Genomic DNA, 14,808 nt, shown 5'->3' with positions numbered 1-14,808 from the left:
ACTAGGCTGAGGGAAGGGGAAATTTCTGGTGCCCTTCCCTTACCAGGGAAGGCTGTGGGATTAGCCTTCTTCTCCTTCTTTTCTCTTTCCCATCTTACCTCTCTCCTTCTCTGACTCGCCTTTATTTTCCTTTGCCCCCAACTTCTTGTCTTCATTTCTCCATCTCCTTCCTTGCTTCTTTCTTCTATCTTTCCTTTCTTGTTTTTCTCTTATCCCTCCTACTCTTTTTGCCCCTCACAATTTGCCCTCTTTCCTCACTCTGCCTTTGGCCCTATCATTGGCTCCATCTTGAAACGGATCTGAAAACTTCTCATTTTTCTAATCTCTTAGGCTGACAAAAGCTAGGAATCCTTTTCCCGAAATAGAGCACAGATGTGCAAATTGAACATATAATTTCTTGGAGTTGATGATACTTAAAGATTTCCAGGTTAAGAACTTCTGTAATAAGTGTACTGGTTGTCCACTTTTTGTCATAAATCAAGTGGTCAAATGGTTTCAAGGAACCACCTTAAGGAGACAAAAATAACTTCAATGAAATTTGGCAAGTAGGTAATCAGCATGAATGTTGAAAGATTGCACTAGAACATATAGCGGGCAGATGGCTTTGGAAAACATGAGACCCACAACAATTGCAGATGTCCACATACTCATAAATTTGGTTGTTAATCGATGCTGAAAATAGAGACACAACTTTATCTACATGATGACATCTATAGCTACATATACAACTATCACTAGTGGGAGCTGTAGGTGATATATTTTGCATATTATAAAACCCTAAAACCTTATATACTTGTAAAGAGTGGCATCAAAGTTAATTTAGCTAATGAATAAGTGTAATAGCTCTGGTGATTCTTTTTATAAATGAATATTCTGAACATTGAAAAGTAGCTTTAGGTTATTAGGAGTGATTTTAATTTTAAACACACACACACAGACACAAACTTCTTTCAGTCCTTCCTCTTTCCAAAATATAATTTAAAATTTCTTCTTCAAGGTACTGCCCTGTCTATAGGAAAACACTCTGTTTTGCATATTTGTCATCTTTCCCCAAATTCTCTATTTGGATTTTTTTTTCTGATTTCCTATCTACCACCCAGTAGAACCTGATGACAATTTTATATTCAAAGGAATTTGCATGATATAAATACTCTATTAAATAAGCATAACAGAAATGTATTGCCCTATTGTAAATTACTAATATAATCTCATTCCACCTGGGAATTCTTTAAAGCATGGTTAAATTTTTAGCAATAGTAAGTTAATGACATTAAAAATCAAACAAGAGCCATTTATCCAAAGTATTAATAATATTATTATTACTATTGAAGCAACTTTTTCCAAAGCCCGGATGATATCATGCTGAAGTTAATGTAACAATTCTGTTGTGAAATCTCGTCATCGTTTTTCCTAAAAGGAAAAGGACAGGTGCAAAATTTGTGCCATTTGCTGATTTCTACTGCCAGCTACTGGAGGAAAGAGTGAATTCTTTTTTTCTCTTAAGTTTTTCATAGACTATGCAAATACGCTATGCGAACTGTGCAAACACACTATGCAAGCCATTTGTTTAGCCCTGAAAAACAAGAACAGATTACCTTGTTTACGAAGAGTTATTTTTCCCTTTGAATCTCAAGTTTCTTTATCTTTTACACATATCTGAGAACTTACTATAAAAATAGTAAAAACTCGGCATATTTGTCTACAACATATGGACATTTTAATCAAAACCCACAACTTGCATTTGTCACATCTATAAACCTGCCCTCAGAGTGTGTATTTCAGCTTACATCAAACTAAAGTCAAAGAATCAGCGTACCCTGTGGTTCTTAAAGCACGGTTGCCTGACTAGCAGCAGCATTAGTATGGCCTGGGAGCTTGTTAGAGATGCATGTTCTTGGGTCTCATCTGAGACCTTCTGAATTAGAAACTCTGAGGGTGGGATCCAGTATTCATTAACTTAACAAGGCCTCCAGGTGATACTTGATATGCACTTCAGCTGGAGGTCCCTGACTTCATGAACAGCGAGAATCTTTGGAATATTAGAAAATTTAAAAATAATGCTTACAGATGATCAGATTTTGCATGTATCCTGTGATCCCTACTGAGCAGTGTTTTTCTTCTGAATTTGCAGTACGAATGGAATGACAATGAAATGTACTTGTTCAAGTCATCTATTGCCTATGCCATGAGAGAGTATTTTTTAAAAGTCAAAAACCTGACAATTCCTTTTGGGTGAGTTGATTTTGCTGCGCTCTCAAGTTACTTCAACCAGAACTTCCCTTATTCTTGAGTCTGAAAAGATATTGAGCTTAACCTTTCAAATTAAGAAAAACCTCCTAATGACGTTTAAACTTCTTTGATATCCTGGAGCTTGGGCCACTGTATTTTTGGGGCGATTGTGACTTATAGGACTTGGAGATTGCAAAAGCATTGTTCTTATTAAATGCTGGTCTCCTTTCCTTTTCCCTCCTGTCTCTTCCCCTCCCCTCCTCTCTATTCTTTCCCTCTTCCCTTTCCTCCTTTACATGCTGTCGTCCACCCTCAGCACTGAAAGAAAAAGGCAGAAACCTTTGCTTGTATTCTAATGTATATGATTTGTGTGTGTGTTACGATCAACAAACTATATAAGTGAAATATAGTAGAATTACATGGTTATAAGTGCTACGGCGAAAAATACAACAGGAAAAAGGCTAAGGAGTGCTGGTGCACGTGTGTATGTGTGTATATAGAGTTCAATTTTCATTAAAATGGTCAGAAAAGGTCTCGTTAATATTTGAGCAAATATTTGAAACCAGGGAGATAGCCAGTAATACAGACAATGGGGGAAAATGTTTCACTTAGGGAAAGTAGCAGGTGGAAAGATCCCGAGGAATGAATGAATATGCTTCACCTGTCGAAGGAACAGCCAGGAGGCCAATGTGGCTGGAGCGGAGTGAGCTAGCGGAAGATAAGTAGGAGGTACGGTGGGTAGGACAGTCCTGGAGCCTGGGGGTGGGAAGGGGAGAAGAAAGTTCATGTGGGTCTCACGAGCCATTCTAAGGACTTTGGCTTTTATTTAGAGCGAGAAGGGCTTTGAGCTCCATAATCTGCCTTAGGTTTTGTTAGGATCACTCTGGCGACTGTGAGAGCAGCACAGTCTTGTCACACTGTCCTGTAAACCCCACTCCTTACCCTCGCCCGTGGGTGCAACATGACACTCCTTTTCGTTGGTGGAGTAGGGTTGGAGGATGTAAACGCACCACTTCTGTCCGTGTCACTAAGCCACTGCTGTCTACCGTGTTGTTTATCACAGTCCTGGGACACCAATGATTCCTCTGGTGCTTTCAGTTGGAAATTTTTCTAGAGTTGAAAAAAAAACACGTGGTTCTCGTATGGGAGCGGAATAGTGCCAAGACTTGGTATTACAACTTATGGAGTCGAGTTCATGTGCTTTGGGCAGTGTTAAGGGTTTTTTTGGACGATTACATCCTTCCGTTGTTTGGCCTGCCCCATATCTCTCTACTTAACCCTGCGACCCTCCCTCAGTCTCATGTTCACCAGAGGAAGTCTTCATTGTCCTTATTGTGTCCTCTGTGCTACAACGGAAGATGCTTCTTTTGTTTCTCTACAGGGAGGATGATGTGTGGGTGAGTGACCTGAAACCAAGAATCTCCTTCAACTTCTTTGTCACCTCACCTAATAATGTGTCTGACTTCATTCCTAGAACTGAAGTTGAAGAAGCCATCAGGTGATATTTTGCTTTCGAACTATGTAAGATGGAGGGGGTTAACAGATACAACAATAACTAATATTGAGTGGGCTCCTACTGTGTGCCGGGCACTGGTCTGAGTCATTTATATGTTTTACCTCCTTTTAAAAACTTGAGTTTTAATTCCAGGAGAACCTCATAGCAAGGAAATTGTCTTGATTTAGGTTCCTCCAGATACAGGGCCTTAGGCAAGGATTGGATTGTAAGTAGTTTATTTGGGAGGTGTTCACAAGAAGCACTGACAGGAGACAGAATGGAAGGCAGATAATAAGTGATATATTAGCGAGCAAATTACCACTATGGACAACTGGAGCTCCATTCTGCTGGGGAATTCTGGGAGACTACAGAATATGCACCCAAATTGTCCCAGCAGAGCTGGGGTATTTATTCATCACTTCTCATCAGTCACTGGCTGAGAACTGCTTGCAGGTGACATGAATTCCCCCGCATTTCTGGCTTGCAGGCACGGCGGCACCTTATGGCCTGAGAATGCTCTTGGGCAAAGGCAAAAGGTACTGGCTGAGGAAAGTCTGGCCAGCACTCATGGAAAATGGTTTAAGTGCAGAAGGGACTTGGACAGGTATTGCTGTCATATGCTATGGGGACTTGGATGTAGCATTGATTTAATTAAGCAAAGTCTGAAACCAAGTAGGCCAGAATAGATTCCTTTAGACGTCAGCCAGCCTCCGTACGAGGAGAGGGACTCGCTGTGAGCAGCAGGAAGGGTTTAGAAGGGACAGCTCACCCAGTTTGTCTCAGCTGTTTCTCAAAACAGCAAAAGTGAAGCATGGATCCATGGAGATGGTTCTCCTTACATTAAAAAGCTTGATACCCACCGCTATAGGGACGCTCACTAGGTGGCCCTCGTGAGCTGCTGTTCATCTCTGGAGGCAGAACTAAGACCTGCTGGGCAGTGCGTTCGCCTGGGAAATCTACATTGGGGTGTATGACCCAACCATGCCCAGAGACTCACTGACCGCCTCCAAATGACTTGTTCTGTTTTTGGGGAAAAGTCCCAGCTGAGATCACCATGAAAGAGCCCAGCCCTCCTGCAAGCTGCAGGGGACCTCAAACTTCCTGTTTCCAGAAAGACTTGAGATACTTTCAGGCCGAGGTTGCCAACGGTTACATGACTAATTCTGCTTTGACCTCTTTCCCTCCCTGGGTGGGCTCTGACCTCCTGATCTGGTAGGAGGATGGGATGCTGGATACTTCAGGTTTCGATCTTGAATATTCTCCATTTCACCGTTATTTTGCTTTTTTTTTAAAAACAATAATCTTCATCTTTTTTTGTTTGTTTTTATCTATAAAATTCAGCCATGTCCCATCCCAATGCTGAGAAACTGTCAAAGGCCCCTTTTCTGTATTCCTCCCCGGTGCTGCCTCCTAATGTTAATATATTGTTTTGGAAAATACAACTGGATATAGGAATGGATTCATTTGTAGAAGAGTATCGAATTGTCCTTTTCCATTATTTGATATAAAGTTATTGCAGAAATACTCTGACAGGAGAGAAGTCCTTTGCCTTTGCAACACAATACTCACAAATGAACAAATGCCAGCCATTTGCGTGTTTCCATACTTGCAACCAATTTTCCAATGAAGCTCTCCCCAAACCTAATCCAGGTTGCAAGATATGAAAGGTGCATAATTGTCAAAACTCATCTCTTTCACTGGACCTGCTCATCTACTTTGATTTCATTGCTCTTTAAGGTGTACATTCTTAGGATAAGCCCTGTAAAATCCTTTCAGGAACAATAATATAAGGAGTAAATAATTACACGCCATGTTATTTTGCCTAAGTGTTCCTTTTGCCTAAGTGTTTTGCTTTTGGGAATAGGATGTCCCGGGGCCGTATCAATGATGCTTTCCGCCTGGATGACAACAGCCTGGAGTTTCTGGGTATTGAGCCAACACTGGAACCCCCTTACCAGCCACCTGTCACCATATGGCTGATTGTTTTTGGTGTCGTGATGGGGCTGGTGGTGGTCGGTATTGTCCTGCTCATCTTTGCCGGGATCAGAGACCGAAGGAAGTAAGTGACCTTTTCTAGACCCATCGATCCTAAAACAGAAAGGTTTAGGGAAAGCTAACTGGAAAATTTGCAGTTAAGTGGTAGGTTGTACAGGGCAATTACTTTTTCGGACAGTTTCGTTCCCAAATATTCTGATGTATCCCCTAGAAATTCACCAGATTTCATCAGCACTTCACCTTCCAAGCAAGCCCTACCTCACTGTAAATGTCCAGCCTGGAATTTACTAGCATGCCCAGGGACACTCCATCCTGGCCACAGCATCATGTCCCCACTGCCAAGAGGCACTGCAAACTCAGCAGTGGGTGGGCTCAGGGATTGATTACGGGTTTGAACTGTGAAACATTTAAGAACGAGCTCAGAGATTTGCTCCAAACTGCTACTCTTTAATCATCTTTACTCCTCCATTAGTTCATGGGTCAGGCACCCTCTAATCTGTTCTTGAGTTGAAGATCCAAGTTCATTGAGGATTTAGATCACTGGAGACCTGGTTTATAGTCTTGCTCTACCACTAGATTTTTTTTTCCTGATCTTGAGAAATCATCTATTTTTGTTGGCTTATGTAATTAGGGTTAATAATGTGTTAGAGGACCTAAAAACTCTGCACACTTCAGGTTGTTTAAACATGTTCTCGATGGAATTTGTACAGGCACCTATTGATTTTGCTCAATTTTCTTCACTATAGAGATTTTTAGTTCCCCAAAGTGTCTTCATTTAAAAAAATTAGGTATCGAATAGAATACATCCATATGGTTAAAAATTTAAAAACACAGAAGGATATATAGTGTCTTCCTGTCACTCTTTGCCTCCGAGTTCCCTTCCCAAAGCCAACTAAAATGATCGGTTTCTGGAAGGCCTGTTGAATTAGAATCTTCATTTTAGTAAGACCCCCCACCCCCCGCCCCCGGCCATGTGTATATTTCAGTTTGAGAAGCACTCTTCTACAGACTAAAATTTTGCACATGAGATACTATTCCAAAGTTAATTCATTAAACAAATTTTTTGGGACACCTGCGTCATTTCACGCACTGTTAGCAGAAGGTACACAGAAAAACAAGACCGACTACCGTGCTCAGTGCTTTCATACATTAATGTTCTCAACAAGCCTATGATATAAATATGTAATTACCTTCATGCATATGTAAACCTGAGATTCAGAGAGGCCAAGTAACTTTCTCAAGTTTACACAGCTAATGAGTAACAGATTGGGATATACACCTAGTGTCCTAGGCTGTTTGTTGTCCTACAAAGCTGTCCTACCCTGATCTTTATACTTTGGAAGTTGATTTTAGTAGGGAAGCTCTTTGAAATGAGGCTATTGGCTAAATGACCAGTGAGTTTTTAAAAATAATAGTAACGGTTCATATTCATTGAGGATTATATGCCAGGTACTGTGAGTGCTCTGCAAGTATTATTTCATTGACTCTGCATAATTGCCATCGTTTTCTGAATAGGCCAACTGAGGCACAGAAGTCCCCTCTCCCTGAGTCCAGAGCTCAGATTCTAACCAGTTTCTTATGCTCTGCCAACCCTTGTGACAATCACAGGGCTGAGGAAGTGAACCCAGTGCACTGCAGGTGTTTATAGTCCATTAAGAAGGGATTGATATGCAAATGATACACCGGTGATTAGATGCTGAGATGTAAAAGATGCCTGGACCCAGTGGAGTCCAAGGGAGGAAGTGTCATTCTAGCATCACTTTATTAAGGTGACTTCACTTTATTTAACAGGAAAAATCAAGAAAGAAGCGAAGAAAATCCTTATTCTTCCGTGGATTTGAGTAAAGGAGAAAATAATCCAGGATTCCAAAATAATGATGATGTTCAGACTTCGTTTTAGAAAAATCTATTTTATTTCCCCTTGAGGCGGTTTTATTGTATGTAAGTGTTAATTTCACATTACAGAAAGTACGAGGTTATAAAAATATCATTAAATATTAGAACCATGGCTCTGTTCAGGAAAATTGTCCAAGAAGACATGCTGAGGAGAGGGCCTCTTCACTTACATTACTTATAGGGTTTATTTCTGCCTCAGCACTTGACTTCTGTTTCCTAAAAGAGATATTTATCTTTGAGAATAATAGGGAAAGTACGTCTTTGGCTTCCCCGGCTCTTCAGGGCTATGGAAATGGAAATGTCTGCTGTGTTACTGGAGTTGGGAAAAAAAAAAAGGATATAAGGCAGGAGTAAGTATAAGAGCCTTGTATGGAATCTGCGCGGATGGCTTTTAAGGACAGAGCACATGAACTGATAGAGCTGTGGGGGTCGAAAATGACACACACTGTTCACTTTATTTTAATTCGAGTATAAAGGATGAGATGTCCTCTTCACAGTAGTGTAATCTAAGCACTATAGTCATTTGCCCAGTGATGATTGGACTGGACCTGTGCCTTCCTCAGGGTGACAAGTCTAAAGAAGAGAGAAGAATCTGGAGAATGTCGGAAGAGTTGCCTTCTCACTTCCAAGCTCCATCGTCATCTCCCTGACAAGATTAAAGTAGCCCCGGGGCCTCCATGACCCGGGAGGGGGGCCCCCCCTCCCGCCATCTGATAGAAACTCACTTCCATTCTTCTCTGTGGAGTGAGTGGAAATCCCAACTGAATGTCACTCTCTTAAATCTTTTGTATTCACCCACAACATCTGTGTAGTGCCGAGCACAAAACACACTCAATAAATACTAGATTTGCACACTCCTGTGGTCTCACGGGCACTTATGTGCTAGGGTCTCCTTGGGTTCTGTCTCCTTCTCACTTGCGACTAGGTCACTGTCTCACTGCCTGGGACCCTTGGCCTCTCAAAAGTCTTGGAATGTATCCCAATTTCTTAAACAGCTTTGTTTTACAAAGCAATTATAAAATTAGCCTAAAAAGAGTTGTTAAGATGACATACACCCTCAGGTGAGGAACCAAGCAATTATAAAATTAGCCTAAAAAGAGTTGTTAAGATGACATACACCCTCAGGTGAGGAACCAAGCCCGATGCTGCTTTTATGTATCTCAGATCCCCCAGCACAGTTCTGACCACAGCATCCACTACGTAGATTAAATAGATTAAAATATCCGAATCTGTCAACTTACTCTGTGTGGTGACCAGCATAATGTTAGATAACTTTGTTCTTAAATTCTGTAGAGATAATGGTGATGATGGATCAGTTAGTTAGCCAAGTCAGGGGAGGATAAAGTTTTAAAACAGTAAGTGCCAGATATCATCACTAAATACGGTTAAATAGCATTTTAAAAATTATTATGCATGTTTTACTTTTTTTTTTTTTAGGCGAGGCAACCCTTGGTTGACCTCACAGATTGCAAGGACCTTGTCAGCTTACAATACCTTACTTTTTTTTTTTTATTTTTTACACCTACAGCACCTGGTCTTCCTAGGTGGTCTCCCATCTAAGTACTAACCAGGCCTGATCCTGCTTAGCTTCCAAGATCAGACGGGATCAGGCTTGTTCAGGGTGGCATGGCTGTAGACTTGACCTGATATTTAGAGCCAGGCTTCTAAGCAGGCTTTGACCTCTTTTCGTACTAGACAATTCTGTATTGTTTGAATTTTTGCAATAAGCATGTATTACTTTAATTCTAAAGAAGATTATTTTTAGAAGATCAAATACATAAAAATAATAAGAAAATGACCTTCAAGGGGAGACCAGCAAGACCTAGTCTGGGCCTGCGAGATCTTTCTCTGGGGGTTTCACAGTCTGTGCGCAGTCCCTGGCGGACAGAATCGGGGAGCATAGCAAAGGCTGGCACCCCCCACGTGACTGTGGTCCACTAAGGAGGTGGGGCTGTGTTCTTTCTTTCCCCTTGGGTAGGAAAGAACCTGGCATATGGTTCATGTTAATAAATGCTTGCTGAATGTGTAAATGCCCTAGTGGTTATTTTAAAAGTTCTATTTCATTGTAAATTGAGATTTGTGTGCCTCTGTTAAAAAAAAAAAAAAGACTATTATAAGTCAATTTTGCTGAAAAGAAAGGAATCATTTAAATGTCAGGAAACAAACTAAGAGAGATCATTCAAAATAGCCGGGGGCGGTGGGGGAGGTGAGGGCGTGACTCGGACGAGAAAGGGTAAGAATGTCTGTTAAGGGGGACTGTTAACTTACAGCAAGAAAGTAGTTGTAGGGCTTCATTAAGGTGTCTTTTCATTGCAATAGTACCCTCCACGTAACCTCTCTCCCTTCTTGACTTTATAGATATGACAATGAGGGACTCCAAAAAAGATGAAAACCTGTGGGTTCAGCAGCAGGCCGCGAAGGAGGGCATTTTCAGGAAGGGTTTTTAAAGCTAAAGTGCCTTTTAGTAATAGCCACGAGAAGCTAAACACACACTTCTGCACCTTTGTGTCAAGATAGAAGACCGATATAGAAATTTCAGTTATCAAACTGGCCAGAAGCCCCATAGCCCAAATTCAAGATTTAAACTGACTTGAAAGCAACAATTTAATTCCAGATATAAGATCATGGTTACACTTGAATCAAGATTGATAATGGTTAAGGATAAGGAAAAAGGCACTAAGTTTTACCTTTGCATCTTTTAAAATTTGCTCTATGTGAAACATAACTAATATATTATGGAATAATATTCGTGAACTTTAGTTTTTATGTACATGATGACATAAAGAGTCATTGTTCTAATCTGGATATCAGGTGAGAATTCTGTCATTTGGATTGAATCAGGGGCCACCTGACCAAGCCCACCACATGACGAGGTTTCCCTGAGAAACCTCTACTGACTGCACAAGAACATTTGGGCGCCTGTTAAGAATATAAATTCTCAGGCTGCACTCAGACCTGCTCTACCAGCGTCTCTGTGGGTTTAATAAACTCTCCATTTGATTCTCATGCATGCTAAAGATTGAGGATATTGAAACATAAAGGCAAATGTCCACATTTCTGTACTCATTAATAGCATATTTAATTATGAGAGTGATGATATAAAGAACAAATATCCACCAAATGAATTTTCAATTCTGTTCAATCTTTACACATGGTACACACCCTCTTTATGTTGCAATCAGAAAATGTGCTTCTGCTATAGGCTGGGAAGTATCATATTAAGAGCAGTATAAACAGAACTACTAATTTGACCTATATTTCAAGGAAACCTTTTATTTCCTACCTTGTTCATTTCTAGATAATATAACAGACAAACAGCACACAGAATATCATTAAGAACTAGCTAGATTACATCATCTGTGCCTTGCTACTTTTCTTAAAAAGAGCGAAGATGTTAGCCAACATTTATATTCATTCTCATCAGATCTAATTTCTTCTTCAAGGCTTGTCTTTTTCCCGAAGTGGTTCAATAGAAGATAAGAGTTGCTGAAACGTGGGACGCTTTTCTGGAAGCTAAATTTAAACAACAACAACAAAGCAATGGTTTAGTTTATGAAGGTTGTGATTAAAGATAAAATATATAAAATATGTATTCCTCAGTCCTAAAGCTAGCGACTTTAAAAATGTGGAAACACCACAGACATTTCCACTAAAGAGAAAACAATTACAGCTCTAGGAATTGAAAAAGTATCTTTAGTGGCCTAAGATGGAATAACGAAGACAGTCAATGATAAAACCAACTCAAATAATAAAGGAATTCACCAGGAGAGCAGTATATAAAATTAATATGCAAAATCAGTAGCCTTCATATATAAGTACAATAACGAATTAGAAGATATAATGGAAGAGAAACCCCATTCTCAGTAGCAACAACACCAAAATAAAATATTTACAAAAATGTATCCCCAAATGAGGAAAACTTTAAAACACTGTTGAAACATATAAATTAGACTTGAATGCATAGAAAAACATGGCTTGTTCTCGAATAGGACAAATCATAAAGATGTCAAATTTCTCAAGTTAAAACATAAAATAGATACAATCACTTTATAAACTGATTTTTAAAATCAAGGCAAGAGAAAACAAAAACCTGATAGAAAAAAGAGGCAAAATAAGACACATAATTCTCAGAAAGATATACAAATGCCCTTAAAAAAATACCTCTCTCCTAATGAAAGAGGGACACATGAAAGCTGCACTAAATGCCATTTCTTATCTAGCAGATTGGCAGAAATTCAGAAGTTTGACAATGGTCTGTGTAGCAAAGTGGGCTCTTTGCTAGAGGGTCAACAGCTGCAGAGAGAAATTTGCTACTTTTTTGGTAAGAAACACACACATATACTCACATGCTTATTTTTGTGCGAAGAAGTATGAGAAAGATAAATTGGAATGTTTTTTCAAAAGTCTCAAAATATATACAAGGGGGAGACTGAAATGTACAAAATGCTCACTCTATGTAGAACTTTCATCGGGATTGTGCAAATCCCTCTCAATGGATTTTGGCACAATTCACATACTTTTAAGGATCAGCTGTGGGAAGGAGGCAGTTTCTTCCTGTCAGGACCCCTGTCCAGCAGATGGTATCGTCCTAGGCCCAAGAGCCAGAGCAAGGAGGGCCAGGGAGGCCTGGGCTTCACCACAAAAACCCTCGTCTGCTCTTCTCCATCTGACATGTGATGGCAAGAAGTCTTGTACTTGTCTATGTTTCTATTGCACATGTATAATTATAAGCTGCTTGGTGTTTTCAGTGTGTGTGTGTGTGTGTGTGTGTGTGTGTGTGTAAAGACTGCGTTTGGCAAGAGCAAATCAATCCCTTGCAATTTCAGCTCTATGTCTAACCCAAAAGAGACTCTTATTTTCTACCCACATGGAATGCTTTTACTCAACATTTGGGAGACGTAAGAAGAGAGGATGGAATCGGGTCCATTATGTTTTCTCAACATGTGGTTAGATATTCTCTGTTTCACATTTTCCACTCGAGTAGAGACCCCATAGTGTGGTTAAGAACAGGGGTCCCGACACCAGCCAACCTGCCTCGTATTAGCTATGTGACCTTGGACAAGTCACTTAACCTCTCTGAGTGTCTGTTTCTTTTGTTAGTTTTAGCTTTGATAATACTACTGAGCTCATAGTGTGTTTCTTGATTAATCAATGAGTTCATATTTATGAAGTTCTTAGAACGGTGCTAAACATAAGTTGTTAAATTGTTGGCAGCAGCATTGCTTGTTTTAGATTACAAACAGTTGAGCGCAGAGGCCCGGGGCCATTTCTATCTGATCTATAGCAGGTGCCTCCCCTCAAAAATACATTGTCCGGCAGTAATGAGGCCACCAGTTTCCCCAGGTGGTTCACTTGCCTCATGCCAGCAGCTGTACATGATCTGGTAGACCGTGTCTGACGCCAGTTGGGGCCGGTAGAGCCTGTGGCCCTGGGAGACCTTCACGACCACCTGGGAGTTATCGTACAAGTCATAGGGCTGCTTCCCCAGGCTGAACACTTCCCACATCAGGATCCCTGCAGCACATGGAGGGGCGGCCGGCAGATGGCAGGGAAAGAAAGCGGACGTCAGAAGGTACAGAATTTGATGAATGAACATTACACACATGCCAGGTCAGGAAGGCTACGGGTCAGAGCGAAGGCACCTTGGGAAATGAGTCCTAGCAGAAGGGACAGACTGTGGAGAGTGGGTCTGCGCCATCCCCTCCGATGCCTAGGTCCTCTCTTCCATGTTTCCTGAGACCCAGACACCCGTTCTTGCTGGTAAATGGGTAAATGGCAAGGGCAGCTGCAGAGGGAGCTACTTAGGGCCCAGACCCTCAGGCTGCTTCAGAGAAGTGTCTGGGGCTTCGGTCAACCCACGCACGATCTGGCTCCAGCACTCAGGAGTGATTGACTGAAGCCCTCACTCTCCCCTTCTCTCTTCCTTGGCTGTTTTGTGCAACCATTTCATTGCACAGTCGAATTACCTTTCGGTGAAAATTTAAAGATAAAATCATTGACAGCATTGCTCCTTTTCTTATCAACACAGTGGGTCATAATATTTTGTGGGTCAGGTATCCTTTTGGGAATCTGATGAAAGCCATTGGCTCTCTCTCTCGGGAAAATGAACACACAGCATTTGGGTGTTTGATTTCTGGCTGTCCACTGTCCCCCATCCAGGGCGTCGTGGACTCTAGGTTAAGAAACTGCGTTCTGGTCATGGTGGTCAAGAGACGGGCATTTGGAGCCAGTTAGACGTGGCCTTTGAGGCCCCCTTCTACCACTAGGGCAAGTTTCTTACCCTTCTCAGTCAGGGTCCCTGTCTCTAACATGAGGATATTTGCACATCATAGAGTTATTGTGAGGATTAAATAGGATAAAACACCCAGAGCACTTAAAAGAGCACTGGGCATTTTAACTCCTCTCTAACCAGTGGCCATTTTTCTGTCATACTGGCCAAGCAAGAGAATTTCAACACTTAGCCAGCTTCGAAAACTTAGAAAACCAGAAATATGTAACAAGGAAGAAGTTTGCTCTGGAATCATAACTGAAGTACTGCCTTCAACTTCTTTGACGTTTAGAGCTACAGATTTTATGAACAATGTTTACAGTAAGATAATATTACAAGTTGTCGTGGCCGTATTTTAAAAAGAAACTGAACTTTCTAAAACAACCATTCAAAAGTGTGTTGCTCCCTTCACGACTCTGTCTTTGGAAGGCTATTCACTTATCTCGAGAATAATTTCAGTGCTTAAATTATCTGTGCAGCTCCTCTTTGAGAATTACTTGCAGAGGCCCTGGTTCATTTTGAATATACTTATTGGGACACATTTCAGAATGGATTTAGTTTTTGGAAACAGCCAGAAAATAACAGGAGCCAAGTTCTGGTGCTTAAGATAAGTAATCAAACTAGGTAATGCAATTTTTAGCTCAATCACAAGGTGTAACTATTGAGTAGGCATACTGATTTTTTAAAAATATCTTTCATAAGTTTCATATCAATTGAAACTAATTTTGACATGGTAATCAGCACAAAACAACATCAAATATTCACCAAAATGCTATCTTTGTGGTTTTCCCTTTTTCTATATACATTGAATTATTTTTTTTTACAATGAACAATACCACTTTTACAAAAGGAATAATTATTTTAAAAAATCGTGTCATATAGAAAAATATATGGCTAAATTTTGTTTTTTGAGGCAATCTTATGA

At 40.5% G+C, this 14,808-nt stretch overlaps 2 protein-coding genes and 1 pseudogene across 3 annotated transcripts in view; 1 reads left to right on the top strand and 2 right to left on the bottom strand.

The window, feature by feature from the left end:
• ACE2 (angiotensin I converting enzyme 2) overlaps positions 1-7,619 on the top strand; it is a 76,990-nt gene extending 69,371 nt beyond the window's left edge. The window contains exons 17-20 of the mRNA XM_011362973.2: positions 2,132-2,232; positions 3,611-3,727; positions 5,589-5,783; positions 7,511-7,619. Coding sequence (XP_011361275.1) covers positions 2,132-2,232; positions 3,611-3,727; positions 5,589-5,783; positions 7,511-7,619 — 522 coding nt within the window. The remainder of the gene's footprint in view (positions 1-2,131; positions 2,233-3,610; positions 3,728-5,588; positions 5,784-7,510) is intronic.
• Positions 7,620-9,134: 1,515 nt separating this feature from the next.
• On the bottom strand, positions 9,135-9,253 carry LOC111741684 (annotated as a pseudogene).
• A 1,498-nt stretch (positions 9,254-10,751) lies between these two features.
• BMX (BMX non-receptor tyrosine kinase) overlaps positions 10,752-14,808 on the bottom strand; it is a 38,158-nt gene continuing 34,101 nt past the window's right edge. For both annotated transcript variants that reach the window (XM_011362972.2, XM_023532352.1), the window contains 2 exons: positions 12,972-13,129; positions 10,752-11,128 (listed from right to left, as the gene is read on the bottom strand). In XM_011362972.2, coding sequence (XP_011361274.1) covers positions 11,054-11,128; positions 12,972-13,129 — 233 coding nt within the window. In that variant the 3' untranslated portion in view covers positions 10,752-11,053. The remainder of the gene's footprint in view (positions 11,129-12,971; positions 13,130-14,808) is intronic.

This window comes from Pteropus vampyrus, unplaced genomic scaffold (assembly GCF_000151845.1).
Source record: "Pteropus vampyrus isolate Shadow unplaced genomic scaffold, Pvam_2.0 Scaffold81, whole genome shotgun sequence".
NCBI classification, from domain to species: Eukaryota; Metazoa; Chordata; class Mammalia; order Chiroptera; family Pteropodidae; genus Pteropus; species Pteropus vampyrus.
The sequence above is the reverse complement of the archived record's forward strand: the minus strand, read 5'-3'. Positions and strand labels throughout refer to the sequence as shown.